The 23,973-nt window shown below is 39.4% G+C and overlaps 1 protein-coding gene across 1 annotated transcript in view; it reads right to left on the bottom strand.

Moving 5' to 3' along the window:
- Window positions 1–13,828: 13,828 nt before the first annotated feature.
- FBXL4 (F-box and leucine rich repeat protein 4) overlaps window positions 13,829–23,973 on the bottom strand; it is a 55,748-nt gene continuing 45,603 nt past the window's right edge. The window contains exons 6-8 of the mRNA XM_086461351.1: window positions 23,746–23,817; window positions 22,107–22,419; window positions 13,829–14,109 (exon numbers count right to left, since the gene is read on the bottom strand). Coding sequence (XP_086317477.1) covers window positions 13,946–14,109; window positions 22,107–22,419; window positions 23,746–23,817 — 549 coding nt within the window. The 3' untranslated portion in view covers window positions 13,829–13,945. The remainder of the gene's footprint in view (window positions 14,110–22,106; window positions 22,420–23,745; window positions 23,818–23,973) is intronic.

Here is a 23,973-nt window from a genome sequence, read left to right as displayed (position 1 = left end):
AGAGCATCCCAAGCGAATACAGCCCATTTTCTCATTTCAGTTAGTTTTGAGACAAAATACAGCATTGCTATTTCCTGACCAGACAGAACGGCCTCTCTGCCTTCCCTGGACAGATCCTGCTGCTCTGTGCAAGCAGGGCCACAACATGTACTAACTGTCCAGCAGACGGAAAGATGCAAGAAGGAATGGAGTTCCCTCACTCTTCCAAGTTTAAACTCATCATCTGTAAGAGACTTTGGGCAAAAAGTGGTTTTATAAGAAGACAGTGTTGTTCTGAGGAAAAAAGATATGCTAGGGAGCAAGGTAGGACGCCTGCTTTCTTGCAGAGAGAAGGTGGTACGTGTTCACTTAGTCTCCTACAGCATTTAAGGAAAAAAATCTCTTTATTAATAAAGCTGCATTCAACAATTTTAGACAATACATTGTGGTAATATTGAAAGCATGGTATGATACATGCACAAAGACGATCCATCTGCTGATGTGTGGCATTAAACTCCTCCAGTCTGGAGCCACAGTTGAACGTGGCAGCTCTAGCTGCCAGAGTTCAGGTTCAGTTCCTGCCAACTGAAAGATGTAAAAACTGCCTAAGGACTGTATATTTAGGAAAACGCCAAAAGGTGGGTTGTCACCCCACCCCCTCGCAACTGACTTCTTGCTATCAGGTGACAGATAGCACCTCATCATTAGCTGGAGATCATCGCTCTCGATCTGTGCCTCCTTTCCAAAGATCTGCCACTTTGAGCAGTGGAGGCACAGATGCAAAAGCCTCTGCGCCTTTTGGAGAGCAGCAGAACACCCATGGATCAATACTTCAACTTGAAAGCTTCTGTCATTCTCTGAAAAGACTGAATTATTTAAAAGTGTATGAAAAAAGTCAGAGCGGCATTGTAGGCCTTTAGGTTTGATCGGTACCCACTGTATTTCGCTCTTACAAATCCCTTCTCTTAGCCAAGTCAAAGATAATTATTTACTCTTGCATAACATTTAAGTTCTCCATGAATCTCATTAAGACAAGATAGAGTAAGTATTACCTGAGCACACACAGATAGAAAGCGAATTACAAGTTTAGTAACTCGTCCCCAGGTCAACCGGCTGGCACAGCACTGACAACACACGCCAGGGTGCCCACCTGAAGGCTCTATACCTACCCACAGCTTTTTTTGTCCCTTCCCCAGTCACTTAAACAAGTATCTTATGCTCAACACCAGGTAGTGGTTGCAGATCGTAAAGAAAAAAAGTCTGCTGAAGGAATGAAAGTTACTGCAAAGCATCCTATCAAGTCTACCAATGAATTGTACAGAAAAAAAAAAAATACAAATGCTGAAAATAGCATGTCATCACCTTCAACGAACTCTCCATATGATGGTCAGGCAGTTTTGCATGTAAACACTTGGAAATTACCAAACAGAAGTGACTGCAAAAAGGCAGTAAAAATTTCTCTAAACAGAGATACTGCATAGTAAGGTCTCTAAAGTTCATCCCAAAGCGCGCTCAATTTACATATTTTCAAAATGCCCAATTAAGCAGTTTAGCATGCTGACGTTTTGCTGTAGTCACTGCAAGGGAACAGCTGCTCCCAGCAGCAGCATCCCAGGAACAGGTGTTGGAAAGCGATAGCAGACACCAGACCCAACCATCTTCAGCCGTATCTCGAAGCAAGAATGAGAATTGCTTGCATCAATCACACTTTCTTGGATGCAATGCAACTTTTTATTTTAATTCCCATTCCAGTTTTCATTAGCTCTGAGCTGGTTTTGATAATTTTTAGCGACTGTTAAAACTACTAATTTAGACAAGGTGCTCTTGATCCTTCCGTGGGAAGCCTCCTGTGCTAAACTAACAGCTGCCCAAATTGTTACATCTACTATTGGACACAAGTAGCAGAAAAAAATAACCTCAGTGGAATCACCAATTGCATCTGTCACATTCAGTGTAATTTTTAAATATGGACTCTTTTGTTCAAGCCCTGAGCTTGTAGCCAGTTAACACAAGGTTAATTCTAAGCACAATTTGTGCTTTTTACAAAGGAACTACGCAGACTGTATCGTGGGCCTCCAACCGTACTCAGAGACCTACTGGCCTCAAGTCTGAACTTCAATTGTTTGTGTGTTTGCATCCAGAGAGATGGACATGACCTTGCTATAAAAATGCTGATGCACTTAAAATTAACTCCTAAAGATATCTGGCAGTTCAAAAGTGCCTGGTCGCTGCGTCAGAGCATTTTCATTTCTAGCTCTTCAAGACTGTTGGGGGAAAGCATTCTGTTAAAACCTGCTTGTAATAACAAAATGCCTGCATTGCATATGATGACAGTTGACTTTACCAGTGAGTAAACAATTGCAGCGTGCACGGTATCAGATCTACAGTGTTCTGTTAAATTCAATGAAGATTGCCAATTGCATCTTAAAATGAAAGAGATAAGTTCACATTTTTCAATGTTTTCACAGAATACCAAACCTTCCTCCATCCCTCTGGACATATAACATGTAAAACCATGTGAGTACGGACAACATGTAACTGCTTTCACTTCCCCAGGTAATAATGCACTCCTGCCAAATAATAATGTAATAAAGTATATTACAGGCTGTCAGGCATTAAAGTCTGGAAATCCTGAAATATTTTGAAATCCAGCTTTATCTGTGTGTTTTCTAAACCATTTACGCGACCAGAAGTGCCACACAGAGGAACAGAGACACCTGACAACTCTCAGTTATATGGGTGAATTTTCAATACCGTGAAAGCAAGCACTGAGAAACAGGCAACTGTCAAAACCCGAGGTCTGAAACTGTACTTAGTGTGTGTCAAAAGTCAGCTGTATTTTGTCCAAGACGCACAGAAGCCAGGTCCAGTCTTGTCCTTACGCTTCTCGATAATCAGAAGCAACAGCAGCTGTAAGTTGGTGCTAGAAGGTACTTTTAGCATGTTTGAAACAATACTGGCCTGAGGCAAAGTTGTGATATGAAAGCACATAAATGAGGCCGAACACTTCTGTAGGTGCCAGAGATGAAAACAGTCCTCTTAAGAAAAGTTTCCCTGAGATGCAAGAAAGCAACTCAGAGCTTAGTATTTGTTTTAGTAGGAGTGTTGTCTTGAACAATTAACAGCATCACATGAATCTAACAGGTGATAAACTCTGTCTAGAAGAAAATGGGCACTAATCAGACCAGTATTGATTTGGTAAATAGTTCTGAACTAATTGTGCCTTTGTGGCCAAGAAGGCCTACGGCATCCTGGGTTGCATTAAGAAGTGTGGGAATCAGGTCAAGGGAGGTTCTCCTCTCCCTCTGCCCTGGAGAGCTGTGTCCAGTTCTGGGCCTTCCAGTTCAAAAGAAACAGGGAACTACTGGAGAGAGTCCAGCAGAGCGCTACAAAGTTGATTAGAGGGCTGGAGCATCTCTCCTACAAGGAAAGGCTGAGAGACCTGGGGCTCTTTAGCCTGGAGAAGACTGAGAGGGGACCTTATCAACACTTACAAATATCTAAAGGGCGGGTGTCAAGAGGATGGGGCCAGGCTCTTCTCAGTGGTGCCCAGCAACAGGACAAAGGGCAATGGGCACAAACTGGAGCACAGGAAGTTCCACCTGAACATGAGGAAAAACTTCTTTACGTTATGGGACAGAGCACTGGAACAGGCTGCCCAGAGAGGTTGTGGAGTCTCCTTCCCTGGAGATATTCAAACCCCATCTGGACACATTCCTGTATGACCTGCTCTAGGCTAACCTGCTTTGGTGGGGGAGTTGGACTAGATGATCTCCAGAGGTCCTTTCCAACTCCTACCATTCTGTGATTCTGTGAGGAGGACAAAGTCTAACAAAGCAGTTACTCATTTCCAGTTCAAACACAACTATATCACTACCTATATAATTAAAGGGATGAATACATTATGGTAAGACCATTTGCATTAGAGTAGGAAATTATTCTTGAAAGAAATTCAACCATTATTTTTTTTTCTTGGTACATAGTAATCTCCATATTCTGCTTTATATCCCGTCTGTCTGTATCCATCTGTTGCCTCTTGCTCCGTACCTACATCACAAACAGTTTCAGGCAGCAAAACATTCATTTTGGGTAATACACCTAGTTTCAGCTGCTTTCATAGGGCTACAGTAAGCTAAACATTAAACAATGATACACTTAAATCAGCTCATAAATTTATATCTAAAAATATCCAGGGTAGCTCACTTCAAAAGGAACAGTGATAAAATTATGCCCAAACTGTTCCTCTGAATGCATCATACTTCATGCTTTATTTCATTGTTTTTTAAAATGAATGCACAAAACATCAATGAATGTCGACAAAGCATTTATTTTGTTTTATTTATTCATTATTTTATGTACACTTGATATTTTGCAACACAAAGGGAAACAAATTAAATGCAAAGCAAAATAAATACTATAGGTTGAATATACTTTAACACATTTCTGTCACCTCTGAATTAGCAGACACTGACAACTCAGTGAGGTCATAAACTTCCATTTCTTTACACTGGCAGTAACAGAACAGAACTGTACAACACAGTAATATGACATTTAAAATGATCCAATAAAATACATAAAACAAGAATAAAACAGACTTAATTTACTAAACAAATATATAAATGTGTAAATATGCAATATTAACTTTTTAGGACAAAAAGAAACTACCTTTGAGTTAGCAGTGTAAGGCATTAGATGATTTCTCCATAATAAAGTCAATCTTTTATAAATATGGGGACAACATCGCTGGTTTATGTGTTTTCAGGTAAACCCTGAACTTACACCACAATTACATATTAAGTGGTACAAGTCAAAGGTACCCAAACGAGGAGGAGCCAGGTATCCCTGCCTGAGCTGTGTTGGCACACGCATAGAGACCCACGGGTTTACACACAGAGAGAAGATGCAGTAATCAAATCCAAACAGAAGTAATACACTCATAACATACCTTCCGTTTACTATTGGTCAACCAGAACACTGGGAGAGGGGAAAAAACCCATGATTTTGAAATGTAATCAGGTACTTGCACAAGCATAAAAAAAATGCACAAGCATCAGAGGGGAATATTAAAACCAAATGCACAGAAGGTGTTAAGGTAAACACTGCTGTATACTGAGAGGGGCACAAAACGAAAAATGGGTTTAATGTGTGGAACTGAATGTGTGGAACTTACTGAATGACAGGTTTGGGATCTAAGACTGCACACACAGACACAGCTCTTGGAATACTGCCTCTATGGAGGACTGCAATGGCGCAAAGTAGTGGATGCTAGCTTCGTGGGCCCACGTAGCTTAACATCAGGAAACAGCCCTGAAAAACACACCCGTGAACTGCTGCCTCCCACTTTTGCTTTTGCTAACTGCTGCTTGCACCATGCTTTAAAGATGCTCTTATTAGCCTTTCTATCTAAACCTTTCAATGTCTGCTTCTCAAAGGACCTTCGTTAGGAAACTTATCGAAGCCAGTTAGGACTTGCATGTTCTCCTGTGTTCACAGTAGCACGTTATACTTTAGGGCTTGAACCGCCATTATGAGGTGAAAATAAACAACCTCCGTTCGGACATCTTTGTGCCACAGTACTGAGATGAACTATCTAAAAGTTAAGGAGGCTTGGAGCACAATCAAGAGCAGCTATCCTCGTTTATGCTAATTTGAACTAAAACATTTGCAAAACCAACATGCTCCCACCTGCTGCTTGTTATTCTTTTCACTGAAGTTAAATGCCCTCTTCCTTCTGCTGGCTTTAATATCAACTTGAGAGGGTAAAAAAACAACACACAAAACCACTTTAAACACTCAACTAGCAGAAAACAAAAGGTTTTCTAGTTGTAGCCAAGATATTTTGTATGGAGCAATCAGATACAGTTCAACCAACAGAGCAAAGGAAGTGGTGGCCTTTGGTGGACGCAAGAGAAGGTAGGAGGCTAATAGGGAGCACCAAGGGGTAAGCAATCTCTTACCTGGAATCCACACGTGCTAGGATAGCACACGTAGTTCAGGAAGCCAGTTTCCAATAGAAGTTTTGTGTGGTCTATGTGGACCTCAGCTTCTCCAGAGGTCAATTCAAGACCTCAATTTAAGATCGGTCTCCCAATCTGAATTAACCTGTGGAAGAATGTATCTCTCCAGAATGAAGGGACCCTAGGAGACCAGTTTCCTAATTTTAGTAGCTACCCTAGATATTTAAAACTAGATGATACAAATATCCTCCAGCTATAGAAAATGTGCTTAGAGGCAATTATCCCTTTTGTCCTTCTCAACTTGTTATTAAAAAAAGGCATAACTTGCTTCTGGTGCTTACTGGCATAGCATGCATAGCGGAGCTATTTACAGACAGTGGCTGGAACTGTTCCCTTCACTGCTGCTCTTCCATCTTTTATACAAATTAGTCCTTTTAAAAGGTAATGCTGTAGGAGTTCATTGTAACATTATTCAAACTCCTATTGTTGCAGCATAAAATGGAGCACACTATTAAATGACAAATATAGTGCAAGTATTTTGTTGCTGCTTATTTGGGGGGTGTGGTGGGGCAGTGAGAGACCTACCATTTTTAAATGAATCGAGGTGCTGCGTTCAGGTATTTAAATTTGAAGGCCTGGAGATGCCATTCCTTCTCGTCCACACAGGAATAAATGTGAGCAGGAAATTTCCCCAGGCAACTCACGCACCTCACTCGCAGAGATCAGGCCAGTCTCGACACACCCCAGCTCCACCATCTGCCTGGTATGGAGACGAATGCGAAGTGCCACAAGATGCTTGAGAGCTGCAGTGGCTTTAAGCTCACTGGGAAGAGCCAGAATAAGACCATCACATCAACTTCACTAAGACAGCTCAAGGGATAGCTGGTAATTAGGACTGTCTGTGAAATTTAAACCAGAAAGTAAAAGTGTGTGAACTCACCAATTCCTGGTTCTATTTCACTTTTCACCATCTCACGTTCAGTAACTATTCCAAAAAGACTCCTCCAAGCACAGACTAGCCATTTGTTTCCAAATCACAACCAAACCAGGTATTTTTAATTTGACTCCATTAGTTTCAGAACAGTGTAAATGTGCACAAATCTGTGGCACTGCCTTGAAGAATACAAATCTAAAGAGACCAAGGTCTGATGGAGACAGAACCCACCTCCTGATGGTGAGCAGAGGACTGTACTACCCAACAGCTCTCGACAACGCTACAATAGTAAATAAACCCACAAAAGATGGGAATTCACGGCAATTCCACACAGTATCTCCCTAAAATGCTCAGACAGTTCAGTGTCTCATAAGCTTTGCCCTCTTTTTCACCTGAATTCAAACTTTCACGTTTTCAGGCTACGAACAGTTAGCTGCTGTACGCAGCTTCCAATAGAGTAAGCAGAAACAACTGGCACCTAAGTCATGGTAATCCCAAATTATTATAAGATCTATGTAAACACATACTAAAAATATGCAAACTAAACTGTTCCTATGTATTATAGACAACTCAGTTTCTAACAGAAACTACTGTCAGTACCCAAGAACAAGGGGTATTTATCTTAGTTCTTGGTCTAACTTTCAGACTTCAGCATGACAATAATACTCCTGTAAACTAATCCCGTGTGTTTTGTACATTATAGAACTGTACGCCAAAAACACTACCAAATTTTATTTTAATAACTTACATTCAGATTTTCCTACTAACCCAAACCAAGAAAAATATTACTTCTCTTAAAATGAAAAAAAAAAAAAAAAAAAAAAAAAGGCAAACAAACAAGATTCACGTGACTGTTCTCAACACTGCAAGTTTCTTAAGATAGGTATTATTTCTTTTTCCCCTTCCCTGCCATTTTCAGCAAGCAGTATACTGAAGCAAACAGAACAACCAAAGGGCAAGTCTCAGATCACAGAACCACAGCACGGCTGAGGTTGGAAGGGACCTCTGGAGATCATCTAGTCCAGCCCCGCATTGCTCAGGCAGGGACACCTGGAGCTGGTTGCCCAGGACCATGTCCAGACGGCTTTTAAACGTCCCCAAGGATGGAGACTCCACAGCCTCTGTGGGCAAACTGTGCCATGGCTTGGTCACCCTTACCATAAAATGTGTCATCCTTCTGTTCAGATGGAGTCTCCCATGTTTCGGTTTGGGCTCGTTGCCTCTTGTTCTGCCCGTGGGCATCACTGAGAAGAATGTGGCTCCCTTGTCTTCATTCCCCCCTCCTCCACCAGGTATTCCTATACATTGGTAAGATTTCCCCTGAGCCTTCCACTCTCCAGAGCCTTCTCTTTACCATTTTCACCCCAAAACTGCAGTTTATTTGTCCTCAAAAAAAGACCAACTGCAAAAATCCTAAGCAACTAAGTCTTATGTGCATCCGTGTGTAACAAAATAATTTCAGAGTTTAAACAAAAAATGCAGCTGGGCAGTGGTAGGTGAAGAAAAAACATCTTTATGTAGTTCATAAAAATGAAACAAAGAAACATCAAGAATTACTGCACAAGCACATATATGAATGATCAATACTAAGAGCATCTAAATGCTACATCTTAGAAGTATGAGCATATGAAATTATATGGGAATCTAACTTTCTGGGCAAGATAACAGCTGATCTAGAACCATGCACTTTCCTCATGTCTATAAATAGCTCTGGCCACCCTTTCATGAGTTTCCAGAAAAACCCGGGTAAATTCCCTTTGTTTCTTTTCTCAACACTCTTGACATTTGCATTTCAGTATCCAAGGAAAAGAGAGCACTTTCAAACAGCTGAGGGTTTTTTCTTGATTTATTTTTTAGAAAAGGGGAACAAAACATGCAAGAGAAAAAACTTCACTCCTCACAAAGTTTCCCCTCTGATTTAGGATGTCTGCCCTAACTGTGCTATTTATCATTCTTAAATGAAAACACAACAGCGACAAAATAGAGCTACTCAAACTAAAATAACAGCACTTAGTCCATTAGCTAAAACGGAAAATCCCACCACTGTCTGCTATTACTGAGGCTGAATATTCTTAAAAAGAGCCACCTCTCGCCCAGGCCCTTCTCTGAAGATCATGAGCATCTGTAATGCACAAGACTCATGCCTCAGCCCTTCCTCACGTCAGCTCTCACAACCTGTCCCATGCCTGGTAATATTTCATAAAGAGCCCCTTCTTGAATTTCTTTGTCAGTCAGAATCCTAAAATCACAGAAATTACCGTCTTGGTGAAGGGCAAATGCTTTCATTTGGGAAAAATGTTGATTGTGTCTAACACAGCCTGTACAGATGCATTAAACCAGGAATTTCTAGCCTAGTAATTTCAAAAGCTACAACTTATGGAATCATTGCAAAAGAGTAATAATGAACATGTAAATCAATATATAAAGTCACCCCCATACTCCATATAATAAAATGCTACATTTTACCTAGTTTTTGTAAATTTAGTAGTCCTGCAGATGTGATCTAGGAAACATATCCCGTAAGATGCAATAAGTACACACAGTAAGAACCAGGACTAAATACACAATTTTTGCAAATGCACTGGGTAACATTTCTGATGACAGGAGAGCAGTTAAACTAGTCACAGTCTTAATTACAGCAACAGGAAAGATTATCGAAATAGCTGCAATACATTAATTACATTTGCCTGTTAATTTCATGCATTTACAGAGCTATACATATAGCCAGCTAGGTACATCAGATTTCAGAACAGGGGAAAAAAAAACCCAAACACCAAAAAAATTTAAAAAAAAAAAAAAAAAAAAAAGAAAAAGACACACCACAGGCATCGGCAAGGGACTCAGGGGCAGAAGCAGATCCTGGCATTTCAAAAATGACTTTTCAAGCTGTCAGCATCTCTTTAACTTGCTTCTTTCTGGATGGATTTTGAAGGGTTTTGAGGTTTGGGGATGGATGTTGTTCTGGTCTTGTTTTCTGCTATTCCAAACAGGTAGTACAGCGCTGGATGGAATTAATCTCAGTTTAGTATTCTAAAGCCAAGTATCTAATCTGAGCTAAATCACAGCTTCCACAGTCTCCAGAGAGGCTCTCCAGAACATGATTCATGCTACTTTTCTTAAATATCTAACTAAGGAGGAGATTAATAGCTCTCTAGAGGTGCCCAGATGCCTCCCTTAAAACTAGGTGTCTTTCAAGGAGCTAACATTCAGCGAGATGAATTCTACTCACTGTGTACCACAATTACTGGACATCTTGCATCTGGAAAAGCTGGCATGAGAGCTTCAAGGAAAGAATCAGACAGTACATACAAGGGTCTTCATTTTTTATCTTTTTTTTTCCATATGGGTCTGAAGTTTGGACCTCCAAGTACACGGGGATTATAAGGTCCAACCTCCTGTGCAAAACTGTTCTTCCATGTAAGTCCTGCTCACTAATGTACTTCATCATGTGCATAATTTAAACAAGAGAAACCCCATCCATTTCCATAGAGCTATCTAGTTGGAGAGCTCGTAATTATGAATTCAAGTACGTACACTATTGAACTGAAGCCTTCAAGAGCTGGGATGATGCTTTAAACAGTAAAATTATCATATTAATTTTTAAAATGACCAAAAGAATGACGTATCTACCTATACACCATCCCACACCAATTTCATACAGGCAGTACTGAAGTCCCCTTTTAGTTTAAGAACAGGAGCACTTCAGAGCAAGCCTCTTTCTTTTTTTGGACATCTGTTGCCAAAGCACATTTTCTACAACGCTTCAGAAAGACAGACAAGATCAAAGGACAAGATAAAAAAATGAAATACCCTTAAAAGCTGAATTTAGATAACATGACTGAGGGATGGTCTAGTGTTGCAGATAACCCAGTTCCAGAATAATTAAATTCCTCCAACTAAGGAATTGCCATCATTCGTTTTGGATTACATGAAACTAGAATAAGTTTCTCTCTATACGACTGCTTCACAAGGAGACAGTCCACAGTAGTTTTCGGACTTTGCATTCACACTCTACCATACCCTGTAACACCTTTCACCTGTAGACAAACCAAAAGGCACTTTGGCAAAGCAACACAGGAAATCCAGCACTCCTCCTGCTCAGGCTTTTCCTGCTGCACAGGTGGAGAGGAACTCAGTCTCCAGGTACAGTAAAACAACAGTTGAAAACAGAACTGCTATGAAACATCTTTTGTTATTACATTCACCTGACAAAAGAAATTCCTACATGAGAAACTTTGAGGTTTATACATATAAGTATGTACACAGATATAAAAAAATTTCATATATACACACAAACATGTGTGTGTATATGTAATTTATACATACCTTTGTATAAATAGATATACACACATAAGTATAAAATAGCAGAACTAAAGACAGTGATCTGTTCTTGCTTCTTTGTGATGTATAAGGAAGGTCTAAAAACATGTTGTTTTCTTTATCCTGGAAATACTAGAAACGTCAAGTTTGGTCTATCCTCTCTTTGCTGGAAGACTTCTTGGTCATATAAAGCCATAGCTAAATGAGCGTCTTATCCACTGACTGAGGGTTAAAGTCTACAACTATAGATGGAAGTCTTTCCCAATTATTTCTCAGCTATTTGAATTAATTACATGTTAGCAATAGCTGAGTTTTAAATAGTCCAAATAAAAAGCAGACTTGAATTTATCTTTCAAATGACAACAGAGAATTCCTGACAAAAACCATTTCAAACAGAAGGCACAATAAGAAAAAAAATCCTTTCATATGAACAGAATTTAAACCTCCTTTATACCACCTAAAAAGCAACAGAGAATTAAATCCTTGACATGTACACGATTACAAAAACACTTCTTTGATTCACAGATGCTGTAGAAGTGAAACTGTATTATTTACCAAGTTTACCAGTTTGAAGGCACAATGGCTATATCACTTCATCCACATCTCATTCTATTTACAGTGAAAAACAAACAAGAATGATCTCTAAGAAAAAAAGGAGATAAACACACATGCACCCTGAGAAGTGAAATTTCTCAACAAAAACATTTGTTTTGAAATACTGTTCTTTGTAAACTCCCATTATCTGAACCTGTGTTCTCCTGTAACTAGAACAGTAACGTTTAATACTCAATTACAATGAAAAATATTACCTTTAGATTAAAAAAAGTTAAAAGTTAAGTTCCCAGAAAAATAAATCAACCCAAACCTGATTGAAAGAAATGAGGTCTCACACAGAATCACACCAAAGCTGACATCTGTCGGTGTGGAAAAAAAAAAGTAAATAAATCTAAAGATCTCTGACAATGTCCAGTTTTATAGAACAAAAAAACAGAAATGGAATGGCATAATCTAGTTGGAAATCCCATAGTGCCATCTGTGGGGAAAAAAAAAAAAAAATAAAAAAAAAAATCAAAAAGCCAACTGTGCATGCCCTTCTTTGGATCCGGAATTCCCACAAGATTCTGTAAAATTTAAAAATCTGAAGAAAAAGGTCTTTCTATAAAATGAGAAGTGTTCTGTAGCTGTTTCATGACATGGTTTATAAAGTATTGGCACCAGCACAGAGTTCAAAGCGTTCATTCAGGAATCACAGAGATCGTCAAATCTTTAATGATTCGTAGCAGTCCTCTAGTAGCGGTCCGTTATTTACTGCACACAAGGAAGGAGTCTTTGCAGCGATCTTCGGTGCAATAATGTACTTCTGCCAGACAAAATTTTTTTCTTATTATTCCAGTCAGTAATAAGAGCCATCAACACAAGAATAGTGGAACCAATATCAAATTTCATGGTCCATATTCATCACCAATGGCTAAAAAGGTAAAATTCTAAACTCAAGCTGTACATAGCAACATAATCTAGGTATTCAAGAAAAAAAAAAAAGATAAAAATTTAATCCAAGGAAGCACAAAAGGAAGAAACCTCTAGAATTTGTCCATCGACAGAGTCTTCCTTCTCCAGAGGCTAAACCGCGTTAAAGACGGAGAGTACAACAGTACTTTGAGCAATCACCTTTTGGAAAAACAAACAAAAAACCCCCAAACAAATCCAATACTAAGGTTTGGTGGTTAGTAAATCACCAATTCATATTGCCCTTGTTTTAAACTCACTGTATTTTCATTGCTGTTTTACTGAACAAAGATGTTTGTTTCTACACTTGACAGTAGATTTGACTCCAGTGCAAGGGACGGTTACTAACGCATTACCCTAAGTTCTACTTTTTTACAGTACTCTGCATAACAACCAGATGTATCACAAATCAAGTCTTGACCACAACAGAAATTTGAAAAGAAAATTGCTCTGGAGTTTTCTACACATTACCAGTTACAACACTAAGTACCTGGCTCAAACTTTATATCCAATACCAAGAAGCAGCTGGCAATTTTCTCTTTCGTTTCTGCTCTAAGTTCAGGTGGAAGGTTCTTGCATTTATCTGTTGTGTCGCTTAGGCTGGACTGTAAAACATCACTACATCTATTTCAGGTGAAGGAAGGGAGAAAAATGTATCAGATACAATTCATTGCCAAAAAAAATGAAGACAACAAAGTGTCTTCAATCCATTCTCATACAAGCTTAAACAGGTTTTCAAACAACCAATTACAGGCCAGATCATAACATCTTATGCTGCAGGCCACACCAGAATGCTACAGTATCTGTGTATGTATATGCAAACACATCTGTATAAATTTATATATACACACACAAACACATATACATTAAAAGGAAACACCATCTTTTCCTTACTGCTGAATATTAAACTTCTGCTTTCACCTGGGTATTAACATAGTTTACTGTGTGTAACACCCTATTAAGGGGACATTTAAGAAGACACTATTAATTTTATTCCCATTAAAGCCACACATATGGCTGGTATTTAAAAACATGCAGTGCCACCAATTAACACAGAGTAAAACAATTCTTAGGTACAATATCAACTCTTTAAGAAATGCATATTATATTTAAATGTATTTTACGCATTTGTGTAGATAATTAATACTTTCCACTATTTCATAGGGGATCTATATTCTTAAAAAAAGTCAGCACAAATTCACAGGAAACAACTCTGTCAAACGAATTCCACAGCAGCATATGTAGTGAGTTACTGGGTGAAACTCTTTTTTATGAACACATTAGGAAAGTTGGCATTCAGTTCTAGGACAACTCTATTATCAATCTGTGAACAGAAGGACACATCAAGTAAAGATAGATCTTTACAAGACTCCAGCAATTTTCTTAGAGATGCAGGGCTTACCATCCTCGTCCCTGTTCAAAAACAGAAAAGAGAAACAAAACAGATTGTAAAGTTACTGAGAATAGTCTTTTTTTTTTTTTTTTTAAAAAGCTGCTCATACTGTGTCATGGAAACAATGCTACTATCACGCATTTTTTATTTAGATTATTTCAATTAGATTTCAAATTAAAATCTTCTCAGAGACAGTGCAGAATTTTTACCTTTAAGAAGCCTATTGTATTTTCTTAACTGCTTAAGTAACTCCATCACTTTCTATTGGAAGGTAACAACTGCAAGGGGAATCTCTAACTACAGAAGCCAAGTACCCAAAGCCACAACACTTTCCAGCGATGAGACGCTGCGTTTTGGCAGCAACACAGGACGCTACACTCGTGCTCTCACGGCTGTCCTGCTGAGCGCGCTGACCAGCACAGCACAGCCCACGAGCTATTGTGGGCTGCTCCAATTCCAAACACACCAGCAAGGCTTCCAGGACTCTAAAGTGAGTCTGGGTATTACATACAAGCAGGGGCAGCTGTTCAAGAGACAACCAATCATATACGCTACCTACAACAGAAAACACACTATTTACCCCTGCTAAAAACGTGACCATAGCGACTGAACTCCTAAGTGTCACACAGGGTCAGATGAAGCATGGGATTCAGTCAGAAACCAAATAAATAGGTGTTTATAAGCATGCATCCACACACTCGTTATAGCTGATGGAAATCTAGTCAGTACAGTCCATGGTGCTTAGCACATGATTCAGCTCACTGGGCACTGCGGTATGATTCAGTTGCCTGGAGTGCCTAGTGCCTCTCGGGGTTCCTTACACGGTGTAGAACACCCACACAGAGCTGGCAGACAGGACACTGGGCCCAGAGGAGGAGATCCACACCTTACTGGAATAGCTGGAAGCCAGGCAGGTTACTCTGGGCAAGCGAACCAAGCCTGGATGCCTACAGTGGGATAAATTGCTCAGCAAGCTCTCCTGGCTCTAAAAAGAGTTCATACACCCAACAGGACTGCAGATACCTGCTGGCAGACACTTCAACTTACACAGCTCTATCTTGAGCTAAACTGCACACCAAAAAGCCATCTAGTCCAGGATCTCGTCTATGGCCAGGGCCAATAATGATTACCAAAAAGAAATAAAAAGGAAAAAAAAAAAAAACCTGAAGAAAAAGAAAAAAAAGAAAAACAAGAGCAGATTTTTAATGCAGCTTTTCACTGGTAGATCTTTTCAACTGCCAAAAATTATCAGTTTAAGGATTTCTGAAGCTACTTTTCATAAATGCTACTACTTTTCTGAACTTCTTTATACTTATAGCCCCTTCATGTGAGTTCTACAGTTTAACTATATAACATTAAAAAAAAAAAAGAAAAAAAAAATCAGCCTTAAACCCACTGCCTATTAATTGCAATAACGAAGGGGCAAAGAATCATAAAGAAGCAGTGAGAGATCATTCCCACTTCGCTATTTCCACACCATTCACAATCCTACGGACATCTCTTCTGTTCTCTCAAGGCTGTCTGTTTTCTAAATTCTTTTGCATCTCAGATGACCCCTGTTGTCTTCCTTCAGAACTATACACTGCATTGAGCACAAAGTCAGTAACTGTATAATGTATAACCATCTCTTTGGCTGTTAGAATGATGCTGAGCAACGAGCTGATGATTTCCCAAAATTGTCCAAAAGATCTCTTCCCTACAAAAAAGTACTATAAAGCCACCTGCTCCCCGCCCCCCCATATGCTCAGTTAATGTTATTTTGCTTCATGCAACTACTTTGCACTTGACGGAACAGTTTTCCTCCTGCTTTGTGATCCGTTTACTAAGTATCCTAAGATCATTCTGCAATTTTCCAGTGTTAAGTTCTTCAGCTTAAGTTTTTTCTACCCTGAATACCTGTGCACTACCCTCTGGCGCAGCATTATTCACCCAGTTGCCTGGATTACTTATAAGCAGATCAGTACAGACCCTTGGTGACCACAGTAGTGACATAGCTTCACTGTGAAAAGAGATGATACGTTCTTGTCCTCTGTTATCTTTGAAACACTCGTAATACAGGAGAAGACAGCTGAGTTACAAAAGCAGAACAACCTTGGCTAAAGCTTTTGAAAATCCAGTATCTATGGATGGGATCAGTGCTCACCTTCCCCAAGAACTCCAAGGAATTCTTTCTGAAAGACTAGAGAGGCGTAACTATACTACCCTCACAGGGATGCAGCTCTCCTTCAAAATATCATAATAGTCTTCACTGCCACTGACTGACTTTCTTATGGTTGTAACTGGTTTACGCTAACCGAAAGATAATCTTACTGCTTTGTAGCTTCTAACCTGCACCCTTTACAGAAGATTGTGCCATGTTTGTAACCCTTCATTCCTCTAGCGCTGAGGTCGACTCAAGTGACAGATCACATAGCAGAAATAAGATTTCCACAGCCCTCTATTTGAGCTCATTTAGAACCACTGCATAAATACCATTTAGTCCTAACAATTTATTATTGTTCAATGTATTGATTTGTTCAAAAGCTTTCTGTATTGGCATTCCAATTTAAGGCAGCTTTCCAGGCTAATCTCCTGGAAAGAACAGCTCTGATGTAGCAGCCTACTTGATCCCCCTTGCCATGAACACTAACGGACAGACAAGAGCTCTCCTGCAATGGCCTTCTTGATCTGAGTGATCCTTCACATCTGGAGTATCTACCAACCTCAGTAACTCTCCCGTAAACTTCTTCTAACATATCCGAAAGAAAGTTTTAGCATCTACCTTTACCCAATGGTTCCTTAGTATCTCATATTGCCTTACTGTGATTTTGTTTCACTTTCTAGAGTTCATCTTCCTATTTTCCTTCTCTGAAGAGGATTAATTTCCAGAAAGATACCTCTGTTTTCAGTAGTCTCCTGTACTCTTCTGCATAAGCAAGGGGGTATCTAAGTGTGGTCTTCACTTCTTCTATGGTAGCCTCTCAGGTTCGTTGATTTGAGACATCATTTAGCATCACCTGAAAATGGTCTTTGCTATCATGCCCCCAAATTTTACCTCATGTACACAGATGTAATCAAAGCTTGTCATTATTATTGTGATTTTTAACTCCCTTATCATTGTATGATCACTGCTACCTCAAGCGTCTGGTGGTTGATGTAATGGTCCTTATGGCCATACAGAGAAATTCTGTAACACACTCCAGTTTTTCATGTCACTTGACCATATATTTTACCATAGTACCTACTGCTCTACCATTCCAACTGAAACTCTAGGAACAACACATTATGCTACTCATCTTTTTTCCACTGAGCCTTAAAATTGCTACTGCATCAGCACCTTCATTTAAAACCAGTCTCATTTACGCATCACAGCTTTTACGCTTCAAGATCCAAATGTGTGTTTCTACAAAAATGCTAGATCTAGATGCCTAGGCACAGATTTTTTGTGTAGGATGTTCTTCATTCCTTCCTACCTGAACCTTGACAGTTCTCCTACCGCTTCATCTAAGACTAAGATTTTTAATGGATTTGTAACTAAGTAGGCCATCCTAAATGGCATGTTTTACTGCACCTTCTTCCTCCTCAGACTTAAAATTTTATGTTAAGAAATACCTTTTTCTAAAAGCTAAAAAGGCCAGCAATCTGGTTGGGGTTTGTTATTCACACCACGGGATAAGAAAATATCACCCACAGTCTTAACTTTTATTTATACAGTGTACAATTAGTGATGTATCTTTCTTAAAAGCACATTTGAAAGCATTTCAGAAGTGTAATGCAGCACATTCTTCTTCTCTTTTGGAAGACTGACAACGTATCCTGCTAGTTACCTATATAGCGCATTTTTATAGAGTTTGGAGGCTTTTGGACATTTGCTATTTACTACAACTTTTTATACACGGACTAATCAGCCATTTCTCAGTAAAAATTACATAACCAGAAAAAAAATACGTAATGTATTTATGTAATACATAAATACATTAAAATCTGCTATTAGTTTTCTTATTCAGTTTATCCTCTAGAAAAATTTTCTGGTATCACCTTTGTAAAAGGCACTTCTGAGCAATGATTTCTTTGGTAGAACAATTATGTTTATTAGCTGAAAATGATTTAACTTGTACCCTATACCCAAGTCTTCAAATTCTAGTGCTGTTCAGGAGACATGTGTATGATGGCTGTTAAAAAAAAGTGCCAGAGCCACAATTTCTAGGTCAAGGGATACTACTACACACCAAATAATATTTAAGAGTAGAGACTCTGAAAATAACTAGCACTATTCCCTCAAATGTTCTTACTCTTCCTTTCCTCCCCTAGACCAGCCGGATTAGCCTTTTATTCTTTACATTTTATTCAATCTATTGCACACAGCTCAAATTCAAAATTTTAACACGCTACACATTTTCATGTTTGAATTGACTAACTATGTGTTGATGCTCTCAAGATAAAGCTGAAAATTCTGACAGCTGGCAAGGGGGCAGTTGGGTTTTCTGTTGCTCAGGAAGGTGTGGGAGGTGTTGGTATGTAGATAGGAATACATGAATTTTGCAGTAACAAGGGTGTCTACTTTTCATTACTCCTTTTGTGCAGGACAGAGGCAATCAGGACTTCTGGGAAGCGAGGTTAAGATGACTTATTCTTCATCCTTGACAGCATCTGGTAGCCCCACAGCAACAGAACTAAGCAGCTGATATGATGTACAAGAAAAGCTTTTGGCACTGCCAATTTCAGGTTGTCATCTGACTCGTCACATTGCTCAATGCTGATCGCAGTTTGAAGACTAGTTTTTAACTGCAGGTCTAGAGGTGTCCACCTAACTTTTGACAGCACTGGATGATGTACTCCATCACTACAAAACTGTCAGATGATCACAGCTGGATCATTCAACCGCAGGGTAGAAACCTGCCATGTCAGTCAATGGAAAAGATGCGGGCAGAAAAGGAAATGATACTTCTAAGCAGGCAGCTCGGTATGTAACGGGTGAAAGAAAGCTCAGAACGAAAACCTGAAGAAGCACATCCTCATGCATTCAGTGACACACTTACATCATGCTTCCTCTTACAAATTCTATTATAACACAGCAGATATGGATCCAACCCATTTTTAAACAGAAAATTAGTTTCTGAAGTATGTTTTACACACCACAAACAGCCACCGATCAAACAATGCTTTACATGGGCCAGTAAGTTTATGGAGCTCTCGAAAACTGGCAATTTTAACCTTCTACAGAGTCATCTGATTCTGTAACATGGGAATTCCCAAATGATAATGGAAAGGCTAAGTAAAGGACAGATGGGTAGCAAGTCACAGGACCTAACACCTGAAAAAGCATCCAGAGTATATATAACATTCAATTTGTAGTACTCAAATGAATGACAGCTCAACAAGATTTCTTTCAGAGGCTCAGACTTCAGTCCTGAAGCAATTGTGATGATAAATAATCTGTAACTGAAACAAGAAGTTTACACTGACAAGTTTGTAAGTTCTAACAACTGCAGAGAGAAACCAGCATAGTATTGTCAATGCTGGTAACCACAGCACAAGGTAAGACACTCTGATCCTCACTTAGGTAAGTGCCTGTATACAGCAAAAAAAAACCCACTCAAGCTTTTATACAGCCTTGCTGAAAAAAAAGAAGTTCCCTTACAGCATGCACTGCTAGCCTAGCAGCAATACTTCTACACCCTTCACAATGCATGTACAAGCCAGACATTTCTGTACTTGGGAGATGACAAAGGATATAATGAGAGCACCTCTCGTTCATTCACATCACAGAGAAGACCCACTGTTCGAGGTTACTCTTGCAAAGCTGAGCGCTGACCTCAGGCCTCTAACAGCTTCAGACCTGTTGTCAGACTTCTTCAAAAGGACAAAAACATATTAAGCATCTATGTAGCTTATAGTAACAGGATGGACCTATATCATCCGCCAAAAGTTAGAGCACACAGAGACTTATAACTTTTGTGGTACTCCTGCACTGTGAGAGACTAGCTCTTTAGTTCAGACAATAGAGACTTCTACACTTACATGGGAACACCTGGCAACTCTACCTCCAGATGACCCGACGTAGTTCTACTTGACAACTCTCTTTTAACCACAGACTGTAATGGTTCCCATATACAGACAAAGAAAGGAACAGTTTCCTTGATGTTGCCAAAAAAGCCGGGTAACTCCTTCACATATATCGCATCACCTTATACTGACTCCTTTACAGCAGAAGACCACCTTTTTTCCACCCTACTAAGCATTCCTCTGAAGGAAGAAAGCGAGGTGTGTAAGGTGGATATTAAAGTTTTTGGCAACATCTTGCAGACAATTCAACTCTTTTTCCCCCCTGGAGAGCATTTATCTGAACCCAACATGCAGTCTCACTAGGAAAGGCTGACTACAAATCCACTTGACTCAGGAATACTGGGAAGCACACAGGCAACAGAACAAATTCCTTTTCCACGTTCACGCGTTATTTTTCCACAAAAACGTCAATAAGATGTCAAACTGATTTCAAACGCTAGAGAAGCGTGGCAACAAACCTTCACTGCTGGCAGAGAGGCAACAGAAGTAGGAGACCATCCGTAGGCTTAACACAGCCTAACTATTCATTGGGCAGCCTCTGGTGCAGTGAAAAGGTCAGACCACTTTGTGGGCAGACACAATGCCATTGTAAAAGAAATGTATGGAAGTGGGTGGTCAGGAGAACATATGTGTTTATGAAAGGCTTCATTCACTACGCCTTTTGGAAATGTTTCATGTCTGAGGAGGAAAACGTGCCCTTGATAATCTAGCTAGAAAACAGATTCCCTTAAGCATATGCAAAACACATTACCTTCTGTGGACATACACCTCAAGTCTCTGCAACTTGTACTAGGTGGAGTTAAGTTTTTATCTGTTCATCATCCTCTCCCGTGTTGGTCAGAAGACAACCTTCTCAGTCAGAGATGAGTAAAACTATATTTCAAGATAGAAGAGCGTTCTAGCTATACAGGAGTGACAATCTGAAGCCATATGGTAAATTTTTTGCAATGAGAAATGCTGATAGCCTTAAACATGCTTGGAACATTATGCAAGTCGAGGGCTCTCAGTTCTTTCCAGCATCTCTCTCAACCTAAATGTAACATTTTCATTAAAATTATTAAATATTAAAAATACACAGTGCAGCTACTTAATTTCCTTTCATTTAAATCTTCCTTTTTCAACTAACCCCGTGAAAACAAGTCAGTAAAAGCAGGAAGAAATTTCTTCCACATTGATGTCACGAATATCCCTGTCCTACATTATTTTAAAAAGAAACCCTCATATTCCACCATAAAAAAGAATAAATTCAGTATCATGCAAAACTAAATTTCTCAAAGTCATTACTCAAGAGTCCAAAGTATGTTTACTTTAGATTTCTAAAAATATTTTTAACTATAGAAGCTGCAGAGGATTAGAAATTTAAGATTTCCTATGCTTTTTGCGCCTCGTCACTTCCTTCCCACCTTACTAGAAAGTCCATTGTAAGTTTTGCTGTTAATTACCTTTTCCCCTTTAATGAGTGAAATTCACTTCCTGGTAAATGTGACTAAGAAATGCAATATTGCTTGGTGTATCTGTACTGCGCAAAAGCAGAAATCTGTTTATCGATCACAAAGCTGCACTATAAATATACTTTGTCACACTTCACAGAAACAAAACAACAAAAAAAAGCAGAAAGAAGGATAATAAATAGGATCTTCTGTTAGTCAAAAGGAAAAGATTTTAGTTAAAAAACCTAATGGTCACGAAACTAAAAGTTATCGGGAAAATCTTGCACTTAAATCTCAGTTTAAGCAATTCATATTAAGCAGTCAAATTACATGGTTGGTACAAATCCACTGGTTTCTAAGTCAGAAACTCACTACAGTAAGTAAAAGTTCCCTCTTTTTTTCCTCCTGTGTTAAACCATAATTTTAAGAAATATTTATTTTAAAATATGACTAGGAGATGGTTTTGTCTTAAGGACTCCTTTTTAACTGCAAGGCTTTTGAGACACAGTAAGACAAATAGCAATATTCCTACATTTGCTTACCCAATATATCCAGCTGCCGTAAATGCGTGCAGTTAGCAGCAAGCTCCTCGATGTCTGTGTCACACACAGACCTGTTGGCCGTAAGAAAGAGCTTTTGCAAGTTTGGGAGTTTACGCGCAAGGTTTGTGAAACAGCCTGTACTGCTCTGTAACGTAGGGCACCAGCCAAGATCGAGTTCTTCCAAAAGCTGGCAGCCTGAAGCCAATTCTGCTATTCCACTTTCAGTTATGTTTTTACATCTCCACAAATCCAGACTGCGAAGCTTTTTGCATTTTGCTCCCATCATGCTTGCTATAAGATCATAGTCTTCAATCTGCAAGGAAAGCAAACACTTTGTCATGTATACCATCTTTCCAGACGTACATAGGTATTTCAAGATTTGCTTGCTAACACACCTACAGATCTGTCTTAAGCATTTGTCATTTCTAAAGAGCTCTGAATATTATTCACTGTAGAGCACAGTGAGGTCTACTTTTACAAAAGACAAAAATAAAATAAATTTCTTATCCACCCTCAGACACAGGTGCTTTTAAATTCACTGAATATGAAGGATCAGTGAAAACACAGTGAAAAGTTTATTTTCTTTGAAAAGCCCTTTTTTTTTTTTGCAGTTGTTTTTCCTTAAAAGATGATTAGAACTGTTTTTATGACCATAGGCACTGCAACCATAAGTACATGCAGATTGAAGAATGCGCTTATTTCCATTCTAGATTGATCAGTTGCTGCATCTCCTTATGGAAGTCTTAGTAGTCACCTTGGGCAATCCAAAGGGACTAAAACAGGGTCCCACTATATAGGCAGAAGGGAAGAAATCTACTACCAAAAACCATAGGAAGACAAGGACTGTTAGAAAAACGTAGTTACACTGCCTTCCTCTTCTGCCCATGAGTCAAAGCAGGGAAGGCTGAGCCAATTCTGCTGTCACTTGCTGCTTGAACTACGAGGAAGGTCACCCAAGTCTCCCTGATGAGTGATCTGGCATGTCAGAGGGGGCTTTAAGCAACCATGGCAGGGCGTTTGAAACTAGATGATCTTTAAGGTCCCTCTCAACATAAACCATTCTATGATTGCATGCTTACCACCAGGGACAGCAGCAAGCCAGAATCCCCCTAACACACAGCTCTGGCACACACATGCAATACAGCTCAGATGAGTGCCATGCAGCAATTGCTGTTGTTTCTGTATTCTCTTTCTTTAAATCACTGAGTGCACCCAGCAAGTCTATGACTCAAATGGCTTTCGCTGAAAATGTTTCTCTCATGGTTATCACTGTAGGGTAAGACACAAGCATTACTCTGGAATGATTATTTGGTCTGAATAAAAATAAGTAAGTCTTGATTATTAGTTTTGGAAAGAAAAAGTTATTATGCATAAAAAGAACACAAAAAAATTTAGGAAGAGGCTGAAGAACCATGAGAAAGCCTACAAGCTGTGTTTCAGGCCTACTAAACTAGCATGTAACCCTTAAGTATATGACTAAGCTGCATTCATCTTGGGCCTTTTAAGAGAGTACAGTATTTCATCAACCTAGCGTTTAACACATCTTTGTGAATCATAAGCCCAGATTGAGCTCCAAAGCAAGCGTGTGTGCACACACATACAACACTCCCTCCCCACCCTGAGCAGTGGAAGTACTCACCATGACGCAGCTGCCCAAGCTGAGGTGCTGCAGCTCCGAGCAGAAGTTCAGAATACTGAGCAGGGCTGTTTGCTGCCACGGGGGAGCACATCAGAAGGAAATATGGAAAGTGAAACAAAGAGAAGAGGTCAATTAGACATTAAAGGCTGTCACCACATTTCCTGAAACACAGCTCAAAACTCTGTTACAGACACCACAAATGCCACTTAATGAGTCCCTGGGTACTCT

Source organism: Leptosomus discolor, chromosome 2 (assembly GCF_034619465.1).
Source record: "Leptosomus discolor isolate bLepDis1 chromosome 2, bLepDis1.hap2, whole genome shotgun sequence".
NCBI lineage: Eukaryota > Metazoa > Chordata > Aves > Leptosomiformes > Leptosomidae > Leptosomus > Leptosomus discolor.
The sequence above is the reverse complement of the archived record's forward strand: the minus strand, read 5'-3'. Positions and strand labels throughout refer to the sequence as shown.